Source organism: Oncorhynchus masou, chromosome 27 (assembly GCF_036934945.1).
Source record: "Oncorhynchus masou masou isolate Uvic2021 chromosome 27, UVic_Omas_1.1, whole genome shotgun sequence".
NCBI classification, from domain to species: domain Eukaryota; kingdom Metazoa; phylum Chordata; class Actinopteri; order Salmoniformes; family Salmonidae; genus Oncorhynchus; species Oncorhynchus masou.
This window is the reverse complement of record NC_088238.1, coordinates 35204825-35231538: the sequence shown is the minus strand read 5'-3', so window position 1 is coordinate 35231538 and position 26714 is coordinate 35204825. Positions and strand designations below refer to the sequence as shown.

At 41.6% G+C, this 26714-nt stretch overlaps 2 protein-coding genes, 1 long non-coding RNA gene and 1 pseudogene across 5 annotated transcripts; 1 reads left to right on the top strand and 3 right to left on the bottom strand.

Moving 5' to 3' along the window:
* Positions 1-2238: 2238 nt before the first annotated feature.
* Positions 2239-6482, bottom strand: LOC135516065 (cysteine-rich with EGF-like domain protein 2). Of its 3 annotated transcripts, XR_010451893.1 has the most exons (11): positions 6165-6482; positions 5680-5762; positions 5362-5472; positions 5065-5156; positions 4800-4976; positions 4549-4647; positions 4352-4435; positions 4087-4182; positions 3040-3180; positions 2438-2548; positions 2239-2310 (listed from the first exon to the last, which is right to left on the bottom strand). XR_010451893.1 is itself a non-coding variant. In XM_064940065.1 (10 exons), the coding sequence occupies exons 1-10, from the start codon at positions 6294-6296 to the stop codon at positions 2496-2498; spliced, it is 1068 nt and encodes a 355-aa protein (XP_064796137.1). In that variant the 5' UTR covers positions 6297-6482; the 3' UTR covers positions 2239-2495. The 3 variants fall into 3 exon arrangements, 2 of the variants coding, with proteins under 2 accessions (XP_064796137.1, XP_064796138.1); XM_064940065.1 differs by having other exon boundaries at positions 2239-2548; XM_064940066.1 differs by having other exon boundaries at positions 2239-2548; positions 3084-3180.
* Positions 6483-6700: 218 nt separating this feature from the next.
* Positions 6701-12871, top strand: LOC135516063 (dol-P-Man:Man(7)GlcNAc(2)-PP-Dol alpha-1,6-mannosyltransferase-like; annotated as a pseudogene).
* A 364-nt stretch (positions 12872-13235) lies between these two features.
* LOC135516062 (zinc finger BED domain-containing protein 4-like) lies at positions 13236-20126 on the bottom strand. Its single transcript, XM_064940063.1, has 2 exons — positions 19496-20126; positions 13236-18011 (listed from the first exon to the last, which is right to left on the bottom strand). The coding sequence occupies exon 2, from the start codon at positions 17821-17823 to the stop codon at positions 13996-13998; it is 3828 nt and encodes a 1275-aa protein (XP_064796135.1). The 5' UTR covers positions 17824-18011; positions 19496-20126; the 3' UTR covers positions 13236-13995.
* A 1406-nt stretch (positions 20127-21532) lies between these two features.
* LOC135516064 (uncharacterized) lies at positions 21533-26198 on the bottom strand. The gene is made up of 2 exons (XR_010451892.1): positions 26110-26198; positions 21533-25599 (listed from the first exon to the last, which is right to left on the bottom strand). It is a non-coding gene; the product is annotated as an uncharacterized LOC135516064 (long non-coding RNA).
* Between the last annotated feature and the right edge of the window lie 516 nt (positions 26199-26714).

The window sequence follows — 26714 nt, the reverse complement described above, 5'->3', positions numbered from 1 at the left end:
TCAATGGAGCGTACTAGTTCCTTTTGAAGTGCCTTGGTCTAGGAAAGTCAGCTGCAAAGACTTCCATGTCAATCTTCACAGTCTATTGTTGTTTTTGAGCTTGAGAGCAAGAGCAACACAGAGAGAAATGTTGGAAAAGATCAAAGCTGAAGGACTACTCATGGCATCACTAAGTCTCCACAGCAACCTGTTCTGACGCAAACACATACTTTCCTAACTGACTGCAATACAGTGTTGAGTTGGGAGTGTTGCAAGTGCAGCGTTCCTTGTGTTTCCGAGCACTATTAGGGCATCACAAAAACTAAAATCAGCAACAACAAAAAAAGAAACGTCCTCTCAATGTCAACTGGGTTCATTTTCAGAAAACTTAACGTGTAAATATTTGCATGAACATATGATTCAACAACTGAGACAGACTGAACAAGTTCCCCAGCCACACGACTCACAGAAATGGAATAATGTGTCCCTGAACAAGGGGGGGGGGGGGTTCAAGATCAAAAGTAAGTCAGTATCTGGTGTGGCCACCAGCTGCATTGAGTATTGCAGTGCATCTCCTCCTCATGGACTGCGCCAGATTTGCCAGTTCTTGCTATGGGATGTTACCCCACTCTTTCATCAAGGCACCTCAAGTTCCCGGACATTTCTGGGGGTAATGGCCCAAGCCCTCAGCCCCCGATCCAACAGGTCCCAGACGTGCTCAAAGGGATTGAGATCCGGGCTCGTCACTGGCCATGGCAGAACACTGACATGTCTGTCTTGCAGGAAATCACGTACAGAACGAGCAGTATGGCTGGTGGCACTGTCATGCTGGAGGGTCATGTCAGGATGAGCCTGCAGGAAGGGTACCACGTGGGGGAGGAGAATGTATTCCCTGTAACACACAGCGTTGAGATTGCCTGCAATGACAACAAGCTCAGTCCGATGATGCTGTGACACACCGCCCCAGACCATGACGGACCCTCCACCTCCAAATTGATCCCGCTCCAGAGTACAGGCCTCGTTGTAACGCTCATTCCTTAGACGATAAACGCGACAACAGGCCTACAAGCCCTCAGTCCAGCCTCCCTCAGCCTATTGCAGACAGCCTGTACAATGGAGGGATTGTGCGTTCCTGGTGTAACTCTGGTACTTGTTGTTGCCATCCTGTACCTGTCCCGTAGGTGTGATGTTCAGATGTACCGATCCTGTGCAGGTGTTGTTATACGTGATCTGCCCCTGCGAGGACGATCAACTGTCCGGCCTGTCTCCCTGTAGCGCTGTCTTAGGTGTCTCACAGTACGGACATTGCAATTTACTGTCCTGGCCACATCCGCAGTCCTCATGCCTCCTTGTCGCATGCCTAAGGCACGTTCATGCATATGAGCAGGGACCCTGGGAATCTGTCAGTAAAGAGGCCTCTTTTAGTGTCCTACATTTTCACAACGGTGTCCTTAATTGCCTACCATCTGTAAGCTGTTAGTGTCTTAATGTACATGCACCTGTGGAACGGCCGCTAACTGTTTATGGTTCATTGAAGCAGCATGGAAAACAGTTTTTAAACCTTTACAATGAAGATCTGTGAAGTTATTTGGATTTTTACAAATGATCTTTGAATGACAGGGTCCTGAAAAAGGTTTATTTTTTACTACTCCCCCTAACCTATCTATACAAACCTGAATTGCATTGGTTGTATTCCGTTGTGTGTAAATCTAAATAGGGAGATCTTGGCCCATCTTACTTTACAATGGTGACGTAACATCTTGCATCTGGGTGCAAAAAAACAAAGCCATTATGCACACAGATGGGGAATATCATTGAGGGTTCTTGTAAACTAAAGTCTCATCTCACTTTTGACACACATTGCTGTTTTGAGCAGATGAAACACTGGAGAAGTACCACAGACAGAGGAGAGGAAATATGGGTAATAAGCAGTGTGTGTGAGCTGGAGAAAGTTGCGACTTTTTTTTGTTTTTTTGTGGAAAGCACCAGCCAGGACAGGTTTCAAACAGCTCCTCATCCAGCGGAATTGAGATATATTCTGTGTGATTAGGGTGCCACTCTGTGCTCAACTTTGAAAACTACAACAGTATTTAAATTTGCATTGATGTCTTAGGCACTGCTAATCCAGAAAGATGCATAAAATCAGATATGCAGGATAATTTCTGTTCTCAAACTTTATTTGAATAACGTTCAAAATCATGCATGAATTTAAAAACCAGACAACACTTGGGTTAACCACAGCAAAAACAAGAACCAGAGTACTTGGGGGTTGAATCTTTAATTTTCTCAGCCATTCGGTTGGCTGTCCATCCATGATCGACAGGTATAAATCTGTAAAGAGTGTAGTATGCATGTCGAGTGATCAACTGCCATGTAGTCACAATGCTTTAAAGGGAGTGGCCTTAATATATTCTGATGCTGTGAGCTATAGGGGTGTAGTCTCACGGGTGACACCCACCTCATAATTTACTCCAAATGCTCTTCCTGGTTTGTTCCTATTCGTTAATTTCCTGAGGTCAAAGGTCTTCGTGCTCTTCTGGACGTTTCACTATTTCTGCCTCATTCTCCTCTGAAGGTAACAAAGACAAAACCAACAGCACTTGAAAATAAGAACTGATCAGCACAAGTCCCACACCCCTCAACTCATGTTCTGTACAAGGCAACACAATATACTTGTGTTTATTTTGTCTTCACGTATAGTGTATGCTGCAAAAGGAATGACCTCATTGAGGACAATGAAGGATCTAATTATATCACATACTTGCTTGATCACGCACTGCTGTCAAATACAGTGTCAACCAAGAGTCATCTGATACAACTGCGTCTGCAGTATTTCATAGAGCGTATACGGTTACTGTAGTAGTAACTACAGTGTACTTAACCTGCCAAGTCAGAGTGATTTGATTTGGATTTAATGTCATTTATGGTTGCGGTTGACAAGACTTTACATAAAAACAATATTTCAATAACAAGATAACTATACTGAATTAAAGTGCTGTCATGTATATAATGCATTTTAAATTCATAAATAAACTAGTCCAGATCGTTGTTATTGATTACCTGGCTCTGGTATTTTGACACAGACTCCCTCCTGTTCCTCGTACCTGCTGGCACAGATACAGATGTAGCTTCCTTTGTTGTTCAAACACTCCTGGTTCTCCGCAGTACACACAGCATCAGTCTGCTCACACTCGTTCACATCTGAACAGATCGACAATCAAATTGGTTTTCGGCACTGTCTGATGACACAATTCTGCCAATTAATATAATTTGTTATATTCATTGAAAGCATTAACTCCCCTCAGTGTACTAATGTCATGACTCTAGAACCAAGATAAATGTATTCAAAATAGATTCTGAAGTTTTATAATTATATGTTTGTTAATGGGAAAAATATGGTAATTCTTTCCATTTCCTGAAAAGTTGTTTGACAAGAGGTTCAGACAGAAGTTTTATAAAGTCATTGTACATCAACAGTTGGCAAAGTACTTGTATAGTAACAAACAGTACCATCCTCAGTGTGTCATAAAAAAGTGAAACTTTGAAACAAAAGTTAACCTTTTTAGATAAAACACTACCAAATATATTCACACCACCAAATAACTTATTAAAACACAGTTTTGAAATGAAGGTCTAGTCTCAACAGCACTCTCTGACGTAAGGCTGGGCAACTGACAGTGGCTTATATCAGGGAGGGAAAGGAGGAAGGATAAAATAATGAAGAAAAGGAAGGAGGGAATATACTTCCTCAGTATTCCACCAGGGCCATACTGAAAGTGGGTGTTGCAAGATAGAAAAGTGGGAGGATCAACACCAGTGCGTGTGTCAAAATAGCTAATTGGGCAGATTAGTTGCCACAATACTTGAGTGGCTGCTTCCTTTGTTGCATTTTCGCTAAGCCAGTAAGTTACGTTAGGAGAATGAGGTTAAGGTTAGAAAAGGGGTTAGGCTTAGCTAAAATGCTACAAGGAAGCAGCATGCAGCCACACAAATCTGCCCAACTCGTGGTTACTTTTCAATACACCCACGTGTGTTGATCCTCCCACTTGAATTGCAAAGCCCACTTTCAGACACACTCCACGTATGCAGATTCCCATGACTCCCTACCTGTGCAGGTGCCCTCTGTGTCCTGGTACCCAGGAGCACAGCTCTGGCACTTATCAGGTCCTGCCCCAGTACAGCCTGAACACACCTCGTCACAGTCTGCCAGAGAAGAGAACAGAGGTCAAATGTTAATACTTGTTTAAAGTTTACTACAAATAGCTTAGTATACATGTTTATATTTTCAGTCCCTAATACAATAGCTGTATCCATCCAACAACATAGTAAATATGGTCCTCTCACTAGGTAGTAGACCACAGTTTTACAGTACCTTTACAGGAGAACGAGCCATCCGTGTTCAGACAGTACTGATCCTCTTTGCAGAGAGGAGGGTCGTTCAAGCACTCATTCACATCTAGGGTCACACAATGAGAAGGAACAAGAAAAGGGAGATTGAGCTTGATGTCAAATTCATGACAGGTAAAGTACTTATTATGCCATGAAAAGGTATAAAAATGTCTCCCTCACCAAGACAGGTCCCCTGATCATCCTCCCCCCAGCCAGTCTTGCACTTCTCACAGTCCTCATTGGTTAGACCAGTGCAGGTCTTGCAGGAGGTGTGGCACTCTGTAGTGTAGGGAATTGAGTGGGAAAGGTGGTTCAGATGCATGCCCTGCTCCAAAGACACCAAGCCTGTCCCCTAGGCACATTGCTTAGATCTGAAAGGACTGGATTTGTGTAAACCATTGTTAAAATGAACATGCAAATAAATCAATTACCTGTGCATAGTGAAAACGTGTCGTTCCTAATTTCATTGAAGTATCCGTCCATGCAGTCCAGACAGAACTCCCCCTTGTAACCATGGTCACAGTTGCACCTGCCGTTACCCCCTCGTGTTCCATCACCGTCACACACGCCATTGCCATGGCAAGGCCTCTCAGAACCCGCCACACAGGCTGTCAGGAGGAAACAGATTATTTTTATTCACCCATGGCTGGTTGGTATTAGCCAAATAAATCTGGTTTTGGAGGAGTATGTGTTTACCATTACAATCAGGGCCAAACGTTCCCGTCGAACAGCACACCTTGATGGTATCAACGCAAAACCACTTATACAGATCAGGATGCTTATTTTGCCTGGATTGGAAGAGTGAGATTTAAAAAAATCCCAATACACATTTGAATTGTAGCCTGGAAGTTCAGAGATTCCACAAGGACAAAGATAGTGGGGTCTTGAAGTCTGATGTCCGTGGCCTATGCTCCAGGAGAAGTAAAAGGACTAAGTAAGTAGTAAGGGGTTTTGTGCTAATGAGACATGTGCTGCCCTGTTGTTCTAGCTCACCTCTTGAACCACCAGGTCTCAAAGTGGTCCTCATGCTCCTCTACCATGTGGTTACAGTCAAAGCTGCTGCTGTCACACAGATTCTCCAGAATCTCAACTAGGCGGATCTCACTGAGGAGAGAGGGAGAAGACAAAGGGAAGAGACAGAAATCAGCTTCTATTGTGCCACTGCGTCAACAGAGAATACGTGTTCTGGGTCAGCATGACAAATAGGTTTAGCAATCACTGATCAGAGCAAGCAGATATGCGATAAGCACAGCAACAGTCCAGCATTAGGAGGAATAGTGTATTATGATGAGTGGTGTATAGGAATCTTACCTTGTCTCATATTTGGAAAGTGCCCTCTCCTCCCAAGCGGTGTTTCCTCCACCAAAGTTCTGCTTTTTCGTTCGGTCCAATCCCTGTTGGAACAGTAGTGTGAGGATGAAGACTAGCTAACTAGACACAGATATTGGCAGTCATTTGATCAATGGTGAAAATGTACTACAGGACTGTCTGATAATCTGGGTGTAAAAAGTACACGTTAGCCAGTTATTAGGTCTGACTCCCACATTATAAACTGGTCTAACGTTAATTGACTGACTAGTACACTGGTGTTATGATGCTCAGTCACATTTCATAGCCTACATCAAGGTCAGAAGAGAAGGGCTTGGTTACATGAATGCATTACAAGCACAATACACCATCATTGGTTGCCCACTGGTAAATAAAAGCACATCAATTGGTTGCGGTTTGATTCAGACCAATTGATAGCACTGCCCAGCTAGCCAAGGCAAATTATACACAGAACATTTCAAACGTACCTTACTGAAGTTATCAGCTATCTGTTTGCAGGTATTACATGAGCTTTTTAAGTATTTTGCATAGGTGCATTGTGATAGTAAAATAAAAGCTAGGCTACAAAACAGCCACAATAATTGATTGAACGATAGCATTCTGGGTAACTAGAGTAACTGGAAAGCAATTGAATGACTCGAAGTTTTCATATCATAGTTAATGTTACACACCAGACACTTGCCAGCAAGCTTCCTATCCCTAAAACGTGTAGCACAGAGTCTATACACATATACAACAATGTATTGGAAATTAGCTACCCAAAGCGTACGAAAGTAATATTTACATGCAGGAAGAAAAACGGAGCTACCTTTTTTTTTTCCGCGTCACCCCTCTTGGTACGATTGTGGCTTGTCGTGATTTGTCATTTTGCCCATCAATCACTGTGACTACCAATGATATTTTGCCACGCGTGGGACAAACGTCTTCTTTCTACCCACGTGGAAAATATGTTGACATTTCCAGATTTGTGCGCATGCGTCAACTTCCAATATACTTTCACGTCATGGCAGAGCCGAGGGCTGCGTCTGGGAAATCACTGTTGTTTTTACTAATTTCGGTGACTATTACATTTGTTTATTTGACCTTTTACAAAAGTTGAAGAAAGTTTCAACTTACAGGCAGTGCATGATATTCCTTATCACAGACTTGATTTTGAAAAGGTAAGACTCAGAACTACACATACATCAGCCAACTAAAGGTAGCTAGCTAAATGTTAGCTAATCTTCTTTACACATGTATGGTGCAAATGCTTGTTGACAGTGTTACACTGGATCTTTTTCATCTCTTGATAAAGATTTCTGCAATATTACATGCCTGTATATTATTTTGTGCCCACCCAAACAATGACAAATGCCAGAAATCCATTGCTGATGTTGACAGTATCTTCCCAATTTCTCACCAGTATGACCATGAATTCCCTGGTGTGGTGTCACGGACATTCCTTGGACCTGTATTCCTATCAACGGTCTGCTCCCCACTAATCTACCTGCTGTCACTACTGGAGGCTTCCAAATTCTACACACAACTGATGGCTAAGTCTTGCTGCTATTATACACTGCTCAAAAAAATAAAGGGAACACTAAAATAACACATCCTAGATCTGAATGAATGAAATATTCTTATTAAATACTATTTTCTTTACATAGTTGAATGTGCTGACAACAAAATCACACAAATTATCAATGGAAATCAAATTTATCAACCTGTGGAGGTCTGGATTTGGAGACACTCAAAATTAAAGTGGAAAACCACACTACAGGCTGATCCAACTTTGATGTAATGTCCTTAAAACAAGTCAAAATGAGGCTCAGTAGTGTGTGTGGCCTCCACGTGCCTGTATGACCTCCCTACAACGCCTGGGCATGCTCCTGATGAGGTGGCAGATGGTCTCCTGAGGGATCTCCTCCTGGACTAAAGCATCTGCCAACTCCTGGACAGTCTGGTGCAATGTGGCATTGGTGGATGGAGCGAGACATGATGTCCCAGATGTGCTCAATTGGATTCAGGTCTGGGGAACGGGCGGGCCAGTCCATAGCATCAATGCCTTCCTCTTGCAGGAACTGCTGACAGACTCCAGCCACCTGAGGTCTAACATTGTCTTGCATTAGGAGGAACCCAGGGCCAACCGCACCAGCATATGGTCTCACAAGAGGTCGGAGGATCTCATCTCGGTACCTAATGGCAGTCAGGCTACCTCTGGCGAGCACATGGAGGGCTGTGCGGCCCCCCAAAGAACTGCCACCCCACACCATGACTGACCCACCGCCAAACCGTCATGCTGGAGGATGTTGCAGGCAGCAGAACGTTCTCCACGGCGTCTCCAGACTCTGTCACGTCTGTCACTCCGTCTCATGCTACCAATAGAGTGAAAGCACCGTCAAAAGTGACCAAATCATCAGCCAGGAAGCATAGGAACTGAGAAGTGGTCTGTGGTCACCACCTGCAGAACCACTCCTTTATTGGGGGTGTCTTGCTAATTGCCTATAATTTCCACCTGTTGTCTATTCCATTTGCACAACAGCATGTGAAATTTATTGTCAATCAGTGTTGCTTCCTAAGTGGACAGTTTGATTTCACAGAAGTGTGATTGACTTTGTGTTGTTTAAGTGTTCCCTTTATTTTTTGAGCAGTGTATGATATCCATATACAGCAGTGCAATGGAGCAGACCTGGGTCCAATAGATTTTTCACTTTTGGGACTACTCAATTGTTTCCATAGTGCCACAGTAGTTCCACAAACTAAATCAAGTACGTCTTGATATGTAAATGACAGGTCTTTCACAAATCAGCCCAATTACTCAAATGTATTGATGTGTACCTTTTTGCTGTCCAGTGCGAGGTTGCCTGGGAGTGTGTGTGACTTTATCTCTATGGCGCATGCAGAGGGAGGTTCAGAGGCAGTTTGGGTCAACAGTTGCGAGAATGTTCTGTCTCACCTGCGCCTCACAGTTCCATTTCATGTTCTGCAGCACGAGACCCCTCCCCAATGTATTTGCACTGCCAATAGGTAAGAGACACTGATATATTGTAGACATGATTGTAGTATAAAATATATTGGATGAAAACTAATATACATAAGTTGTACAAGTTGTATAATGTCCATAATATCTGCAGTAATAGTGGATAGTGTTTCACAGTATTACTTACCCGCAGTGATGTGATTGGCTGTGATATTCAACTATTGATTTCTCCTGCCATAGTGGCACCCGTTGTCAAAATGGGAAAGCTGTTATGTAGTGGATATCGGATCAAGTGGCCAGTGTAAAAATCGCTCTGCCATTTCCTGGTGGCTACAATTCTACACTGTTGGCTTAATTTCTGTGAGAAAAGAAGCACTGAATATTGTAGGGAATCATTGTGCCAAAATCAATGTTTGGGGTCACTTAGAAATGTCCTTGTTTTTGAAAGAAAAGCAAAAGAAATTTGTCCATTTAAAATAACATCAAATTGATCTGAATTACAGTGTAGACAATGTTAATGTTGTAAATGACTATTGTAGCTGGAAATGGCTGATGTTTTTAATGGAATATCTACATAGGCGTACAGAGGCCCATTATCAGCAACCATCACTCCTGTGTTTGGGGGTAGAAGCTGTTTAGAAGCCTCTTGGACCTAGACTTGGCGCTCCGGTACCGCTTACCGTGCTGTAGCAGAGAAGTCTATGACTAGGGTGGCTGGAGTCTTTCACAATTTTCTGGGCCTTCCTCGGACACCACCTGGTATAGAGGTCCTGGATGGCAGGAAGCTTGACCCCAATGATGTACTGGGCTGTACGGACTACCCTCTGTAGTGCCTTGCGGCCGGAGGCCGAGCAGTTGGTCCCCCTTTGCTGCTATACCAGCCTCCACTCTTCTGGGAAGACTTTCCACTAATGTTGGTACATTGCTGCGGGGACTTGCTTCCATTCAGCCACAAGAGCATTAGTGAGGTAGGGCACTGATGTTGGGCGATTAGGCCTGGCTCGCAGTTGGTGTTCCAATTCATTACAAATTGTTTGATGGGGTTGAGGTCAGGGCTCTATGCAGGCCAGTCAAGTTCTTCCACACCAATCTCACAAAACATTTCTGTATGGACCTCGCTTTGTGCACAGGGGTATTGTCATGCTGAAACAGGAAAGGGCCTTCTCCAAACTGTTGCCACAAAGTTGGAAGCACAGAATCGTCTAGAATGTCCTTGTATGCTGTAGTGTTACTATTTCCCTTCACTGGAACTAAGGGGCCTAGCCAGAACCATGGAGAACAGCCCCAGACCATTATTCCTACTCCACCGAACTTTACAGTTTGCACTATGCATTGGGGCAGGTAGCGTTCTCCTGGCATCCGCCAAACCCAGATTAGTCCGTCGGACAGCCAGATGGTGAAGTGTGATTCATCACTCCAGAGAACGCGTTTCCACGGCTCCAGAGTCCAATGGCGGTAAGCTTTACACCACTCCAGCCGACCCTTGGCATTGTACGTAGTGATCTTAGGCTTGTGTGCGGCTGCTCAGCCATGGAAACCCATTTCATGAAGCTCCCGAAAAAATAGTTATTGTGCAGACGTTGCCTCCTTAGGCAGTTGGGAACTTGGTAGTGAGGACAGATGATTTTTTACGTGCGGGTGTCCACATACTTTTGTATATGTAGTGTATTTTAGGAGTTTTTTTTCTTCAAGCAGTTTCTCTGATGGTAATCTTGTGCAGTTAAAGGTCTGTTGTTTTCTCCCTAGTCCTGTTGGCATTCACTGTATGGATGGGGCAGAGGTACGGGTCTTTCCTCTGTCTCTACTCTCGTCATCATCGTGTTTAGATCAGAACTGTCTCTCTACCTGGGTCTGATGCTGCTCATGTCATTACTGAGTAGAAGGCTAGGGATCCTACAACTGCTCTACTATGCCATTCCTGCAGGTGCTCTGTCTCTAGGTAAATCTTTTATCAGAAATACTAATTCTGGTTCTGGATAACTACAGGGTGTGCAGGCTTTTTCTCCAGCCCAGCACTAATACACCTGGCTAAGCTATAGTAGTTAGATGAGTCGGGTGTGCTGTAACTTGCCTGGAACAAATGCATACATACCCTGTAGTTTTTCACGATTAGAAGTGTTATAAATGTACAAGCTCTTTTAGATGAACGTCTAATTTTGTCTCCTGTCTCTTTCAGCTTTGACTGTCGGCATTGACTCATTCTTCTGGAATAAGCTGATTTGGCCCGAGGGCCAGGTACTCTGGTACAACACCACCCTGAACAAGAGCTCCAACTGGGGAATATCCTTCACTTCACTCAATGCCTGTTATAAACCCATAACAATGTTCACAAAGTCAACTAATTAAATCATTCACCACAGCTTTAGACACCTGCTTCTCCTTGATTGATTCTGAGTTAGTATAAACGTTTGTGATATTATTATGAAATGGGTTAAATTTTCCACTCATCACAGAGCCCACTTTTGACATGAAAACAACTTGCTACCTTTCATTGACTTTCTCCCCCAGTAAACCGCCCCCTTTCTATGGTACTTCAACTCTGCTCTGCCCCGTGCTCTAGGCTGCGCAGTGCTGTTCGTCCCCTTAGGCCTGCTGGACACGCACCCTGCTGCTGCCTACTGTAGGATTTATCCTGCTCTACTCTTTCCTGCCCCATAAGGAGCTACGCTTTATCCTCTACACCTTTCCTGTGCTGAATATATAGTGGCCGCACGGGGCAGCTCCTTCATGTAAGGAGAAAAAGGCTGTTATTGGCATGATTGTTGTCTGTTCAGGGAGGTCAATTTAGTATAATAATGTTGGAAAAACATGATTAGTGCTTATTTTGATATTTTTGGCCTTCAGGATGTTGGAGTCACAGATCAATTGTCTTTCAGGGGACATGTTGTATGGACCTTAAAGTGTGAACAGAGAAAACACATTATAAAATTAATGTTGAAAACCTTTTAATTCTCCGTCCTACAGTCTGAACAACTACCACAAATATTGGATGTATAAACTTGGCTCCTTAATCGTGGTTGGCCAGTTGGTGACAAATGCTGCATACTCCAGCATATCTCTGTACGTGTCCCATCACAACTACCCTGGAGGCCGGGGGGTGCAGGTACTGCATAAACTAGTACCATCTACATCAGGTAAGAACAGTGATGTAGTAGAGTAAATGCATGTCAAGGCTGTTTACACACCTTAATTATTTTGAGTGAGTGTTTAACCACCTTTTGCGGAAAATGTATTAAAAGTATAGTACGGAGCGTTATTTTACTCACTATCACTTGGTAAGAGGTTATACATTTTTTTTGTTATATCAGTTACCAAATCAGACAGTGAGGAAAATGTCATGGTTGCAAAAACACTGATTTAAAGGTTGTATGTAAATCCATTGCTTCTCCTCAGATGTCTCTGTTCATATTGATGTATTTGCTGCCCAAACTGGAGTGTCACATTTCTTAGAACTGAACAGAAACTTGAGGTTAGTTTGACTAGGTATTCTATTCTGGAATATAACTGTTTCCAACCTTCTAAAGGCATTCTAAGGATTCAGCTTTGTGTTCTATTGTCAGGTATGACAAGCGAGAAGACATTGGCCCTGGACAGCCTGATATGAAGACATACTCCTATGTTCTGGATGGAGGCCAATGCCACCCACATAGCACTACTCAAAGACTCCCACGTGCCTTTGGCCTTCATCCAAGGTTACAGCGACATGACATTGAATGCCTTTCGGTTTCCTTTCTTCAGTATAAACCTGGGAGACAAACTGGTGTTGCTAGAAAGAGTACCTGACCCTGAGCATCCCAGTTGAACTGAGGAAAGTGATGTAGTTTTTCAGGATTTAGTATTTTCTTATGACCAAATTGTAAACAACTACAACTAAATTGCAGTGTATTGAGTGTTCTGTTTTCAATCACTCTTTTGGCATATAAGTTGGTTGGAACCAGATATTGATAGGATCACCTGCTTTGTCATTTACATATTTAAAAAAGAAAAGTCTGGCTAGGCCAGCTTAGATCTCCATTCACATGCAAAGTGTATACAGTCCTTTCATTCAAATGAAATTGATCCATAATCCTCCAATTTTACTCCACCAAACCAGGTAACTGGTTTAATGTCTAACACTTCCTCCAAACAAAGTGGTCAGATAACCCCAGTTCAATAACTGCCATCCTTCAAAACAGTGCATTTAAAAAAAAAACTGAAATAAATTCAAAGAACTCATTATGCTAGTTCTCCATTTAATGTTTTCTATATGAACAAAGCAGCTCATCGTGAGCTTTGGAATGAAACTGAAGAGGAAATGTTTGACTTACAAGGAAGTACTTGTGCCACTTGAGGCAATATTACATGCTTTGAGACCACTTTTCAGAAAGGTTACATTTAAATAGACATTCCATGGTGACACTGTTCTCCGAGTGTTCTCCCTACTAAACATGACATCACACTAAGTGAAATTGGCAGGTAGTGCCCCAACTTTTCTAGTAAGAACATATTCTGTTGCCAAACATTTGCTAGTGTCTCCTATCAAACATGGCAATTTCTGTACACAAAGCATGGAAAAAAAAAAAAAAACAGGAACAAAGGATTACATAAGAAACCTTTTATTTACAAATGACCACAATTTGCATGGTTCCAGTCTGACTGCTTCCACATTTGAAATTAAGTTCAACAATCATTACAAATGTACAGTACATTACTTGACAACCCATAATTTAATCCCTTGAAAATAAATGTAATTGTGCTAAAGACATATCAAACAAATTGCTTCTGAAAAAAATACAGCAATCTTGCATAATATTCAAATATTTCAGCAAGTTAAAAAAAGCAACTTCTAAATTGACAGTACCATGAGCCACATTCATAATGAAATAAATAACAAACATCTTTCAGTCACAGCATTTATTTTTGGGCAATGTGTTCATTTAGAAAAAAAAACAGCATCTTGTTTCTAATATTTTAAGCCATTAAATTGAAAGACTTGATTTTCGCATCAAAGTATTTACAGCATTTTGACCTGAATTAGTTTTGGATAAGGCACAAGGAGAGAGAAGACAAAATTAAGACACATGAACAAATGTTCACAACCCCTACCGCTAAATGCACCCCTCCCTCCCTGACACTTTTCACTGAGTCTCTGACTCATGCAAGTTCTAAAGTGTTGACAGTAGTACACAAAATGCAATTAAGAATAACTTCATTAACAATTCCAAATGCGCTCATGATTTGAAAATGAAGCTCAGTGTATTGTCTATTCTCCTTTTAGTTACCCCTGAATCTAAAAAGTTACCCATGTCATTTCACAGTTCTATGAATTGGACCTTGCCTCATAAAGCAATGGTTTTAAATCAGTGCTGATAATAAATTAAGGGTAGGTTGACCTTTAGAAAGAGAAGCCCCTCCATGTTTTCTAGTAATGGCATGGGCTGATTCAGAGCGCAGTTCACACTGGCTGTGCTGAACAGAATCTCTGCTGGGACAATGCTGGGAGGGCAGCCCACATAGCGGACAGCAACCTTGGCAAGGTCAGGCCACAGTAACTTCTTCAGGTTCCAGTAATCCAGTGGATCACAGCTTTGATCAAGTATGTCCTCCTCCAAGTATTCCAGCACTGCCAGCTCTGATGTTTTTGGCTTGTCCTCCTGTTTTATCTTGTGTCTGATGTCATCCATGAGCGCCCAGAGGTTGTCCTTGTTTGAGGGAGAACTGCTTGATGAAACGGGGACCTCTCCACCACATCCGTTGGATAGTGAAGGCTTTATCTCAATTGAGGTAGAAAGGGACACCTGAAGTTCACTGATGAGATCTTGTTTGCATTGCTCCGCCTCTTCCTCTGTGAACAAGGAAGTCTTGTACCGCGGGTCCAGCATTGTCGCCCAAGTGTACCTGGGGTCGTGTAGGGTCGACGACATCCTGCTAACCATAGCTTCCTTCAGAGACTTGAGCATGTTGTCGATGCCCATTGTCTCGTCAAAGAGCATGTCTATCTTCCGGTTGAGGATGTGGATCAGTGGTATGACTTGACCCAAAGTGGCAGTGCGATTGCTCATCTCCCTGCAGGCCACTTCGAAGGGCTTCAACGCATTGCAAACCGACTGCATCACTTCCCATTGGTCGCAACTGATCATTTCCCTGAAGTTGCACTCTATTGACATCTCGTCGACCGCTTTCTTTTGTTCCACCAGACGTTCAAGCATGAAGAAGGATGTCCTCCATTTTGAGGGAACGTCCTGGATGAGGCCATTTTCAGGTAGCTGGTAAACCTTCTGCAATTCTGCCAACTTCTCCTTTGCTTTGTCTGAGCGATACACGCGCTCGCAAATCTTCCGAGCGTTGCTTAGAAGGTTCTGGACCATCCTCTGACTCTTTATGGCTTCGTTTACAATTAGATCTATGGTGTGGCCAAAGCACTGCACGATGACATGGTTGTTGTCCTCCAGGACGTTTGCAATAGCATTGTTGTCAGTTACAGTGAATCCTTTCTTCAACCCTAAGGAGCTGATCCAGGTGTCCCAGAAGTATTCGAGCTGCTTCTGTATATTGAGCGTGTCATGGTCACAGTCTATCTGTGACACACTGAGGAGAGCGGAGCAGTGAAAGTCCTCACCCTGAGGTCTAACACATGATTCGTATGAAACCCAGTGGGCAGTAAGAGTCAGAAATTCCCGAGTCTGGCTAGTGACCCAGATGCTTGTTGTAAAATGGACAATACCACTCTCAGCCTCTTTCAGGTGTGTGAGAACAACCTCCTTCACCCTCTCATACATGTCTGGTATGGCAGTGCTGGTGAAATATGAAGAGGAGGGTAGAGAATACTGGGGTTGAAGATACTCCAGTAATCGATTCAAACCAGTGTTCTCTACTAAGGCTGATGGCTGAAGATCCAGTGCAAGCATTTCGGCAACGAGTTTGGTGATTATTTTGGCAACCGGGTGGTATTCATCAAATCTTTCACAGTTTTCATCATACACAGAAGAAGTGTCCATGAGTTCGTGTTTAACGTGAATTTCAGCAGATGGCACATCACCTGAGATAGTACTGTTACTTTCAAGAACATTTCCATGAAATCTCTGCATGTGCCTGAATAAACAACTAGTTCCGAGGTTTGTCGTCTTTTTGCCCCGACTTATTGTGCGGCTACAGTGCAAACAAACCACCTTAGTGGGATCAGAAGGGGAAATAGAAAAATGATTCCACAACTTTGATGTCTTTTTACTGAACACATAGTTATGTGGCTTTTTCTCTTTGGCAGGGCTGTTAGTCAGTTTGGCTGGAACAGCCTCAGCAGCAGAGAGAGTAGCATAGGGATGAGGAGAGGAGTCCTTATCATTTGTGCTTTTTTGGTTTTTGAGGACATCAGGGTGCCTTCTCATTAGATGCCTCATCAAACAGCTGGTTCCGAAGTCTCCCCGTTTCCCCCGGCTGATGACACAGGGACAGTATCGGCAGAGGGCTTTAAGCTGATCCACTGGAGAGACGATGAAATGGTGCCACACTTCGGATTTCACACGTTTCATGATTTTTTTATTTTGTTGGAAAATTGAACTCGCCAGATCCTCTTTCAGGCCTGAGCCCTCGAGAGATAGATCACACATTGAGGGAGGTAAAGGAACATCCTCATCTCTAAGTCCAAAGCAGAGATTGAGGGAGGAATCCTGTTCTGATTGGTTTATTGTGTCATCAGACTCCTCCTTCACATCCATGCTTTCATCTTTGTTATGGGGCATTTCGTCAGATATTGTTTCAGGGGAGGATGGAGCGAAAGGGGATTCTTTTTTAATCTCCACTACTGAGTCCTGATGCAGCTGAGAGCGAGACAATAGTGTTGTTGGGTTTGTATATGGTGGTGGGATGTTCGAGCCCTGTCCATTTTCTTCAATGACAATTCCTCTGTGGGCTCTCCACATATGGCGAATCAGACAGCTTGTGCCCAGGTCTTTTCCATTTTTACCCCTGCTAAATTCATTCATGCAGTGTATGCATACTGCTTTGGAACTGTCAGCAGGGGACAGGTAGAAATGCTTCCACACAGCTGATCTTCTACGAGAACTTGAGTTTTTGGGAGTTGCAGCGAGGCTCTCACACCCACCTCCATCCATCGCTTCTTCATGGTTGTTGGAATGTGAGGATGAGACTGTGCCAGTGTCGTTTTTGGCACCCATTTCAAGTTTTGGTAACACTTCTTTTTCTTTGGATGATATGTCAGAGCCCTCTGCCGAAGAGGTGGACGGTGAAGAGTTCTTTCGTGAGGCAGGAGTAGTAATGCTAGCTGCCAGGCTTCCGTTATTTGATGAATTTGAGGGGGGTATTACAGATGAGGCAACTGAGGCAGTCAGAGTATTTGAGGAGAGGTCACCATCTTGTAAAAGCACAGTGGGGTGAGCCCTTCGTACGTGCCTCATTAAACAACTTGTACTTAGGTCCTTCTCGTTCTTGCCTCGACTGAACTCTTTCATGCAGTACATACAGATTGCTTTGGTACTATCGCGTGGAGATATGCAGAAATGGTTCCAGGCAGGGGATTTCTTCCTGGGATTAGCGTTAGTGGGACTTCTCATGGATGACAATAGGCTTTGAGTGACAGCATCCATCGCAACATCATAAAGAGTGCTTGTGTACCCACTAAGCATACTACTGTAATCATCTGTATTGTCATCTGTATCGTCTCTAGTAACAAAGGGGCCTACAGAACTATCATACGATAACCTTTCATCCTCTTGGGTCCCCTTCATACTGTTTGGATCCTCCTCTTCCTCATTATGTTCAGATGTGCCATTTTCTATCTTGACCGCAGTGTTAAGATTTAGGATTTTGTTTGAAATGGCCGGAGAAGTAGGCCCAAGAGAGTCCTCTTTATCACATGCCTCATCTGCTTCATTGACAGACTCATTAATTGTTAATTGTCCATCAACCTGAGAAATAGATAAATTGTCTGGTTCCTCCTCGTGAATAGAAGCCACGGGTGAAGAGTCTTTAACCAGTGTTTTAGACGGACAAAAGGTTTTTGCGTCTGCAGTGTCATGGGGGGTGATGCTGTATGATTTAAACACGTAGCCATCTTGCCCCTCAATTTTTAGACATGTTCCTTTTGCCTCTCTTTTCTTGTTTTCTATGCCATTAGTTTCTGAGTCTACTACATCTTCACTCTTAAGAGAGAGGTCTTCCTCTCCATCCATGTTAGCCGACCAAAGTTCTGGGGGAAAATCAAATTTTCTTATCGAATGCAGCTTGCCAAAAGTTCATGAGCGTGTGAGCATTTCTCACGCCAAAGTTTCAGTCTTGTCCAGATCAGAAGGAGCAAGCTTGTAGTCCATTTTCTCTATTTACGAAAGTGTCGAGACGTTTCCACCTTTTCTAGTCGGCTCTGGAATGAGAGAGAAATTCAATAAAACATTTGATATTTTAGCAAATAAAAACAAGTTGACCGACTAGAAACTGTTTATAGGATGTCAGGCTGCAATCCAAAGGTCCTCACATTACCACTAAAATGGGTGTTTGAGATGTATATATTAAACATGATTAGCAGTATGACAGTGCAGAGTTCTACCTGATAATTAATTGCACCCACCTGGTGTCCCAGGTGTAAATCAGTCCCTGATTAGAGAGGAACAACTAAATAAAATGCAATGTAACTGGCTTCGAGGTCCAGATTGATACTAGCCTACAATTGTTTAGGTGGTATCCCACCCAAAACATGTACATTCAATTGGTTTCAATGTTGGTGCGCATTGCTTCCAGCATTGACTAACTTTGGGATCCTTTAAACCCAATTTTATTTACTTACCTTGATTTAACTAGGCAAGTCAGTTTTAAGAACAAATTCTTATTTTCAATGACAAAATGTAAAGTCTAGCATTCATTGGTGACATTATCAAAATTCAAAGTAGGTATGTTAATAATTTAATGTCATTAAATGGGAGTACAATTTCCCAATTTATGATAGAAAAATAGCCTAGAACACGAATACATTGTTATTGGTTATCAAATTAAAACGGTTTCATAGTTGCCACAGTAAGTAAACCTTATTAGCAATAATGTCTAATTTGCCTAAAAAATAAACTGCTTATTTACACAGGGATAGTGAATTCTTTAAGATCAACTAACCCAGAACAAGAGACAAATGGGGAATTAATCGTTATTCGTGCATGCAGCCAGCTACCAGCAAACCACAACAAATGTGTTTCACCAAAACCGTAGCAACCAGACATAATCCGATTGGATCATAATTATGTCTGGAATCTAGACAAATCAACTATAGTAGTATCATACTCCTTTTTCTAACTATAACGTTATCCAACTGCTAGTTAGCTAGCTACAGGAGCCTTATTTCCTGATACAGCGTTAGTTGGCTGGCTAGTACTTTTCCGGGTAGAGTTAGCTAACGAGCAACATCCAGGATTACGGTGCCACACATTGATTTGCTTTAAAATACTAGCTATTTCACACAACTCATAATTCGGAGCCAATTGAGGTAATGCTAACCCTAGCTAGCCAGCCAAGTTAATAGCAATGCCAGTGTCTGAGGCTAGCTAGGTTAGCTACACAAAAACATACACACTGTATAGGTTTCTAAAACAGAAATCGGAAACCATAACTTCACAAACGGACTATCCTTTCAACTACATATATGAAGCAGCCTGTGTATTAACTGGCAACAGTATCCGATACAGTATGGAACCTGGTCGTGCCAGCTAGCTAGGCCACGCTGGGCATAACCTGTCTGGTGAGACAGAACCAGATCCTTCCCTGGTATTAGAACCAGACCAACCGAATCAGCCCAGTACATTACTCACGACGTTATTTTAACAAAGATACTCTCTAGAAATCAGACCAATATAGTATACATACCTTGAAATCTTAGTGTATAGATCACTGGCTTTCTGTTACTAAACAGTTAAATACGACACATTTGATTGATCCAGAGGGGGATTTACTTCGTTGCTTTGTCTCCTTGCAGTTCACATTCAGTCGAAGCAGGTCCACACAGCATCGGACGGAAGAAACACGCTTTATGATGTCACTGGGTTGAAGGGTTTTCCAATATGGCGACAGGGACAATAAAAAAAACTAAAATTCGTCGATAAAGCAACACGTCTTAATAGATCGATACCTGCATACTACTTCTTGACAGATGTTAGCATTATTGGCATTGTTTTGCATATGCCATCGCCAATACAGGGACAATAATTAATTTTACCAACGGTGTTGTTTGTTTTTCTCATGTTATTACTGCTCTTAAACGTTAACCTTACCAACGGGGTTTCTTGACCTGAAGTGTCTCTCCCAGGGGCACTGAAATCATCACGGGTGGGCATATGGTTTACAAAACAAAGTTCGACACATTTATGAACATATTTCACTTGTCTTAGTTCTTGAAGCACAGGCATAATACATTGTTATGAAAGGCTTGTTGTATAATAGTCATTGTTCACTAATCACTGCTGAGAACAATGAATGTGAAATCTAAATGCTACTATATGTGGAGTGAGTCTAAATTTAGACAGTCTGTCTCAACCAGCATGAAACACACATTAAATGGGAATTTGAATATTAATACAGACTGAATTTAGAACAAATTACTAGGCTGCATGTATGTAAATCCTCATGCATGCTTTGAGGCTTCACAGGACAGGGGGCAGATGGGGCCAAAGATGGTGTATAGTTTACTCTGGCCATTTGTGAACATATTTGAAAGGTTCCTGTCTGTGTAAGTGGGCTTTCCCTCTCTTGCGTGAGCTCATGGTTCCTCCATAATATCTGCCATGCTCACGGGAGAGGCAACATCTGGTTCAAAGGTATTTTTGTTATTTTATTAGGATCCCAATTAGCTGTAGTGAAAGCAGCAGCTAATTTTCCTGGGGTCCACATGAAACATGACATATTACAGAAAATGTAGACAAGAACTGCTCAAGGACAGAGCAACATATATTTAAAAACAGCACACAGCCTACATATCAATACATACACACAATATCTAGGTAAAATAGGGAAGCGGCATTGTGCTGTGAGGTGTTGCTTTAGCTGTTTTTTATTTATTTTTTAAACCAGGTTTGCTGTTCATTTGAGCAATATGAGATGGGAGTTCCATGCAATAATGGCTTTATATAATACTATGCTTTCTTGAATTTGTTCTGGATTTGGGGACTGAAAACCCCCTGGGGGTAACTGGGAAAAATAGTTTTGAATGGTCATCAACTCGATATTCCAAGTATGGAACTTTGGCCTCCTTGTAGAGCTCCAACTTTCCGACCAGAATATCACTGACATTATGATTTAACATAGTTCCCAGTTGTCTTGAAAGCATCATAAAGCAATGATTGATGTATTTAAAGGGCAGTGGCCATGCTGACAGCGATCCACAATCCGTTTTTCAACTATTTGTTCAGTACTGCAGTCTGTTAAATTGAACGTTCCAGAATTTAAAAACTTACTGAACACTGCCCTGTTATATTTAGTGTCCCCTCAGTACTTACAACGCACACTTGAGGACTTGAGTGGCTCCTTTTCTATGGTAAGCTTAAAGGGGCAGCTGAACATTTGTCTCATCTGATATTTTGTCTGAAAGACTCAGGTCACACAATATTAAATTGAGCAAAATACCACATTACTTCTTATTAGTCATACACTCCTTGTTTTAGAAACATTACTAAGCATACTCATCCATTTTTATGTGTTTTTTGGTGTAATAAATGGCTGCTAAAAAAATCTGAGTGGCTGGTAGATTTTTTAAATTTACCTGCCACAGTGGCTGGTAGACAAAAAAGTTAGTTGTAGGCCCTGGTAGCAAGGACTGAGAAGTGAGAATGAGATAGTCAGGTGTCATACATACATTCACTGTCACTCACCAATGCAGGATAGGGAAATTCTACACATGGGACACTAAAGTCAATCTTAAATTAATCATTCTTTATTAACAGCAAGCGGGAGGTCACCGTCAGACTTAGATGCATAAAGTATCGGTCTGAAGTCATGTACGTCCTCTTATATACTGCTTACACAGACAAGTCATATTTGCATGATTTAGCTTATTCATTATTCATACTTAATTCATCATTACAACTCCTGGCCCTAGCTATAGTATATAACCAGAGCCCAGAGTTTTCATGAGGGGTATACTATTATGCACACTATATAAACATTAATTCAAGCAATTCTATTCATGATTTACAATCCAAATTGTATTATTTTTGTAATATCAAGTTTTCCAGTGAGTTGTTTAACCTGTGTTGATGCTGTCACTGTTAGAATGCCTCTTGAAGTGTTTCTCTATTTACAGTGAACCCCTCAGTTTGCTTGTTAAGTTTATTACGAAAGTTCTCACCATGAACACCTTAAAACGTCTACATCATGCTTTCAAGTCGTGTACGTGTACACGCAGCATTTACGTGTCACGTGTTAGTTTAAGTGTCTGTTTAGTTTATTATTAAAGATCTCACCATGAACGCCTTGCAAACGTCTACATGATTTTGTAAAAAATATTTCCATTTGCCAGAGTAATTAAATTAATTTCATTTGTTGATTTAGCTAAAATAGGCATATCACTTAAAAACAAAAATTATTAGAATAGTTGATTTGTAGTCAGCCACCATTACTGTGTAGATATGCCTATTTCTCAAATCAATACGGACACAAAGGCTTCTTTGTTGCAGGTAGCCCTACTCAGAAATAAGAGGTAGCCTAGGTCTCGAGTGGCACATTCACAACCACTCGGAACTCAGCAATCTCTGAATTCTGACTTCATTGCATTCAAGACAACTGGGAACTCGTAGGGAGAAACACGAGCTCTGACTAGAAAAAAATAGTTTTGAACGGTGATCCAACTCGGTATTCCAAGTCAGAAACTCTGGCATCTTTCTCTGACCTGGAAATCACTGTCATGATTTGACCTCGTTTTCCCCCCAGAGTTCCAAGTTACCACAAATGTACCGGTTCAGACAGACACAATCACTGTGTCACGTTGTTTATAAGAATGATCGAACCAAGGCGCAGCGTACTTTGAGTTCCACATAATTTTAATTAATAAAGTGAAACTTAAGCAAAGACGAAACAAATAAAGAATAAACTAACCGTGACGATGATGCAGTGCTAACAGGCAACTAAACAAACAATATCCCATAACCCACAGGTGGAAAAATGCAACTTAAGTGTGATCCCCAATTAGAGACGATTACCAGCTGCCTCTAATTGGGAATCATACACAAACCCCAACATAGAAAATCAAACCTAGAACCCCACATAGAAATAATAAACAAGACTAAAACCCCTATTCAAGCCCTGACCTACTCTACCATAGAAAATACATGTTTTCTAAGGTCAGGACGTGACACACTGTCACCATGCAATCCTTAGGCTATACATTTCTGTGGATATGTCTTGTGGTTAAAAGCAGGGCTTGAATTGAAGGGGTAAGTGAAACCTTGTTATTTAGGCGGGCAAAAAGCATATGCTTGTTTGCTTATCCTTAGAAGAAAACCCAGTCTTGGTTATACAAAGTGATCACATCCACATCGATGGGACAGTAGTGGAGAGGGTAGTAAGTTAAGTTCCTAGGCGTACACATCACAGACAAACTGACTTGGTCCACCCACACAGACAGCATCGTGAAGAAGGCGCAGTAGCGCCTCTTCAACCTCAGGAGGCTGAAGAAATTTGGCTTGTCACCAAAAGCACTCAAACTTCTACAGATGCACAATCGAGAGTATCCTGTCGGGCTGTATCTCCACCTGGTACGGCAACTGCTCCGCCTACAACCGTAAGGCTCTCCAGAGGGTAGTGAGGTCTGCACAACGCATCACCGGGGGCAAACTACCTGCCCTCCAGGACACCTACACCACCCGATATCACAGGAAGGCCATAAAGATCATCAAGGACAACAACCAGCCGAGCCACTGCTTGTTCACCCCGCTATCATCCAGAAGGCGAGGTCAGTACAGGTGCATCAAAGCAGGGACTGAGAGACTGAAAAACAGCTTCTATCACAAGGTCATCAGACTGTTAAACAGCCATCACTAACATTGAGTGGCTGCTGCCAACACACTGACTCAACTCCTGCCACTTTAATAATGGGAACTGATGTAAAATATATCACTAGTCACTTTATACAATGCTACTTAATATAATGTTTACATAACCTACATTATTCATCTCATATGTATATACTGTACTCGATACCATCTACTGCATCTTGCCTATGCCGTCTGTACCATCACTCATTCATATCTTTATGTACATATTCTTTATCCCTTTACACTTGTATGTATAAGGTTGTAGTTTTGGAATTGTTAGGTTAGATTACTTGTTGGTTATTACTGCATTGTCGGAACTAGAAGCACAAGCATTTCGCTACACTCGCATTAACATCTGCTAACCATGTGTATGTGACAAATACATTTAATTTGATAAAGTGATCTAGGCTATAATAAAGATTAACTCCACAATTAATTTCTGCATAGTCTACTAGCCTATCGAAGGTCTTGCTTAGCCTCATCATCACAGGAAACGTTTGGTTGTTTAATTAAATGCTCCCTAATTTAGAATATTAGTGGTAGGCTATGCATACAGCAAAAGACCAAAAAGATAGAATCGGGTTGGGTCTATTCATAGACCAAACAGTTTAACGGGTACACCTTTTATTCAGGGGAATCGCATTGAATCAGGCTATTCATTTCAGTGCAGTTGCTTTATTACCCATACCTTTAACTGAAACGGAACCAAAAACATCCCAGCCTGTTTTGATCGCAGCTCATGATGAAGCCTGAACATTTCAGCAGTAGATCATTGATTTAGCTAACAATCGCCTACAGATTTGACACAAAGGAAGACATACATACATCTGGGTTTGACATACATCTGGGTTTGACAAATAACCTGAAGAGGATCCTTTGACTTTCCCCCATATTGTTTGTTCCCAATTAGGCTAAATGTAGTCCTATTAATGAGCTGTTGATGTTGTCCTATTCATTTGCATAGGCTAACCATTGCAATCAATTATATTTACTATCTTCTGTTTGTTATGAATAAACAGGCATCGGGGTAAAAAATATATAATCATTTGTTTCGATGCTCCCCCACATACATTAATGTACTTACCTTACAGATAACAAAGTCAGCTAATTTCCACTTCATTCATATGTAAATACATTTGATTCATACACTGGCTTGTCTGGCTGGTATGTTTTCATTTTAAACTGGCCTTCCCTTATCTACACTGAAATAATATTATATCAGTAGTCCGCTATTATGATTTTTAAAAATATATAGCATTAGTACACCATTGTGGTTGAAAATATATCTATTGTAGGTCCTAGGACACAACCATGATTAATGTTGCACTAACAAATACCGTCAAGGGATATGTTAAAATTTACAATAATGTATACCTTGTGAAACAGCTGTGAAAACCTATCAGACAACATTTAAGATTTAAATAAATAAACATTAGAAATAAATTAAATTATATTTCATATTATTACTAATACATCTTTTACATAGCTCTTGGAGGGCCAGAAAATAAATTAACCAAGGACAATATTTCTTACCTGGTCAAAAACCTCCACATGCTTCTCAGCCCATGCCTGAAGGTGGTCCTCGAAGACGTTCTGATCTGGTTTGACAACTTTCACCACACCAGGTGGAGTTTCAGTGATCTCAAAGTACGTTATACAAAAGTAGAAACAGACAAACAACACGAAGCCAATCACATATTGTAATACTCCACTCTATGCAATAATTGTATATACAATTGCATTGTTTACCTCAGTAAACAGCTATGGCTCCCGTCCGTACAGCAGGCGATAGATAGGGTGAGTACTCTGGAGGCCCTGAACGCTGCTGTTGTGTGCAGAGAGAATTATCTTCAGGTTGTCCTCCCAGGTTGTCCTCCCACCATTCCTTCCCGTCATGGGACTTGCCCATGGCAGTCTTGAGGGTCTGGTTAGTCCGTTCATCCAAACCTGGAGTCACAATACATCTACACATGCACATTATGTACATCACATTATGTGTACACTGTACTATCAGTGTCAATTTCGAAAAATATATAAATTACTGGAAGCCTATGCGAAACAATGCTACAGCCATTACATTATTAACCACGAACATGTAAGCTAACATTGACAGAAGGATTGCCTAGAGCTAGCTAGCACTTAACCAAATGTTGCTTGGCTAACATCAAGCTAGCGAAATGTTAAAAGCTATTTTCATACAAATATTAACACTTTACACATTTTTACATATATTACCTGAACTATACTGTGCCTTTGTTCATAGAAAATAAAACAAATAGGATCTAAAATATTGAAAAAAAATACAGAAAGTTTGGACGTACAGAAACCAACCAGTTTTTCCACTCGGTTAAAACTCCCTTCAATTGCCTTCAAACATCACCAAACTCATGGACTATGTAGTTAACCATGTTACCTGGATATTTTGAGAGTCAAAATGACATTTTGCACATTACATACCTGAATGTAAAATGACGAGATGGAGAAGTAGTTTTCAGTAGTAGGCAGTCTCCAAGATTAAAGGAAAAACCATCAAGATCTCACTAACGCTCCCCATTGATGTCACAGCTCCAACTAGCGGCAGTATAATTTACTTTACTTTAAATGCAAATACATGGGAGGCCATCAAAATGATACAAGGGTTGTTTTCATAAAATAGCAAACAAAATAAAACATAAAAAAATATGACCCATACATATTTATGTGTGTCACATATACACATGGCATATGCTTGGGTACTACCTTGACATCTCTGATCTGCTTGCCACAATAAATTAATGCTAGAACATTGGTAGCCAGGATTAGCTATTTGTATCTCGTCTCTTAATAATTGCATAACAGTGCAAGTTAGACACATTATCTTTGTTTGCATGTGAGCACCTGTTTTTTTTCGTCTGTCCTGTCAATGTTGAGTGATCACACGTCTCAGCACGCATAGAAGGTTACTTGCCTGCTTGCAAATGTGTGCTAAAAGTAGAGATGTTTCATAGTATTTCTGATGGTCTTAACTCCCCACCACCAATTCAATGTTTTTTCAAAACCACGGAAACACCACTGCAATATAG

Coding starts and splice junctions, on each gene's coding strand:
- LOC135516065 (XM_064940065.1), bottom strand. CDS start 6,296: ATGCTATCGTTCAATCAATTATTGTGGCTGTTTTGTAGCCTAGCTTTT. Junction 4,436..4,548: donor TGATCAGGGGACCTGTCTTG/GTGAGGGAGACA, acceptor GTGTGACCCTAG/ATGTGAATGAGTGCTTGAAC. Junction 4,183..4,351: donor TGGCTCGTTCTCCTGTAAAG/GTACTGTAAAAC, acceptor CTTCTCTGGCAG/ACTGTGACGAGGTGTGTTCA.
- LOC135516062 (XM_064940063.1), bottom strand. CDS start 17,823: ATGGATGGAGAGGAAGACCTCTCTCTTAAGAGTGAAGATGTAGTAGAC.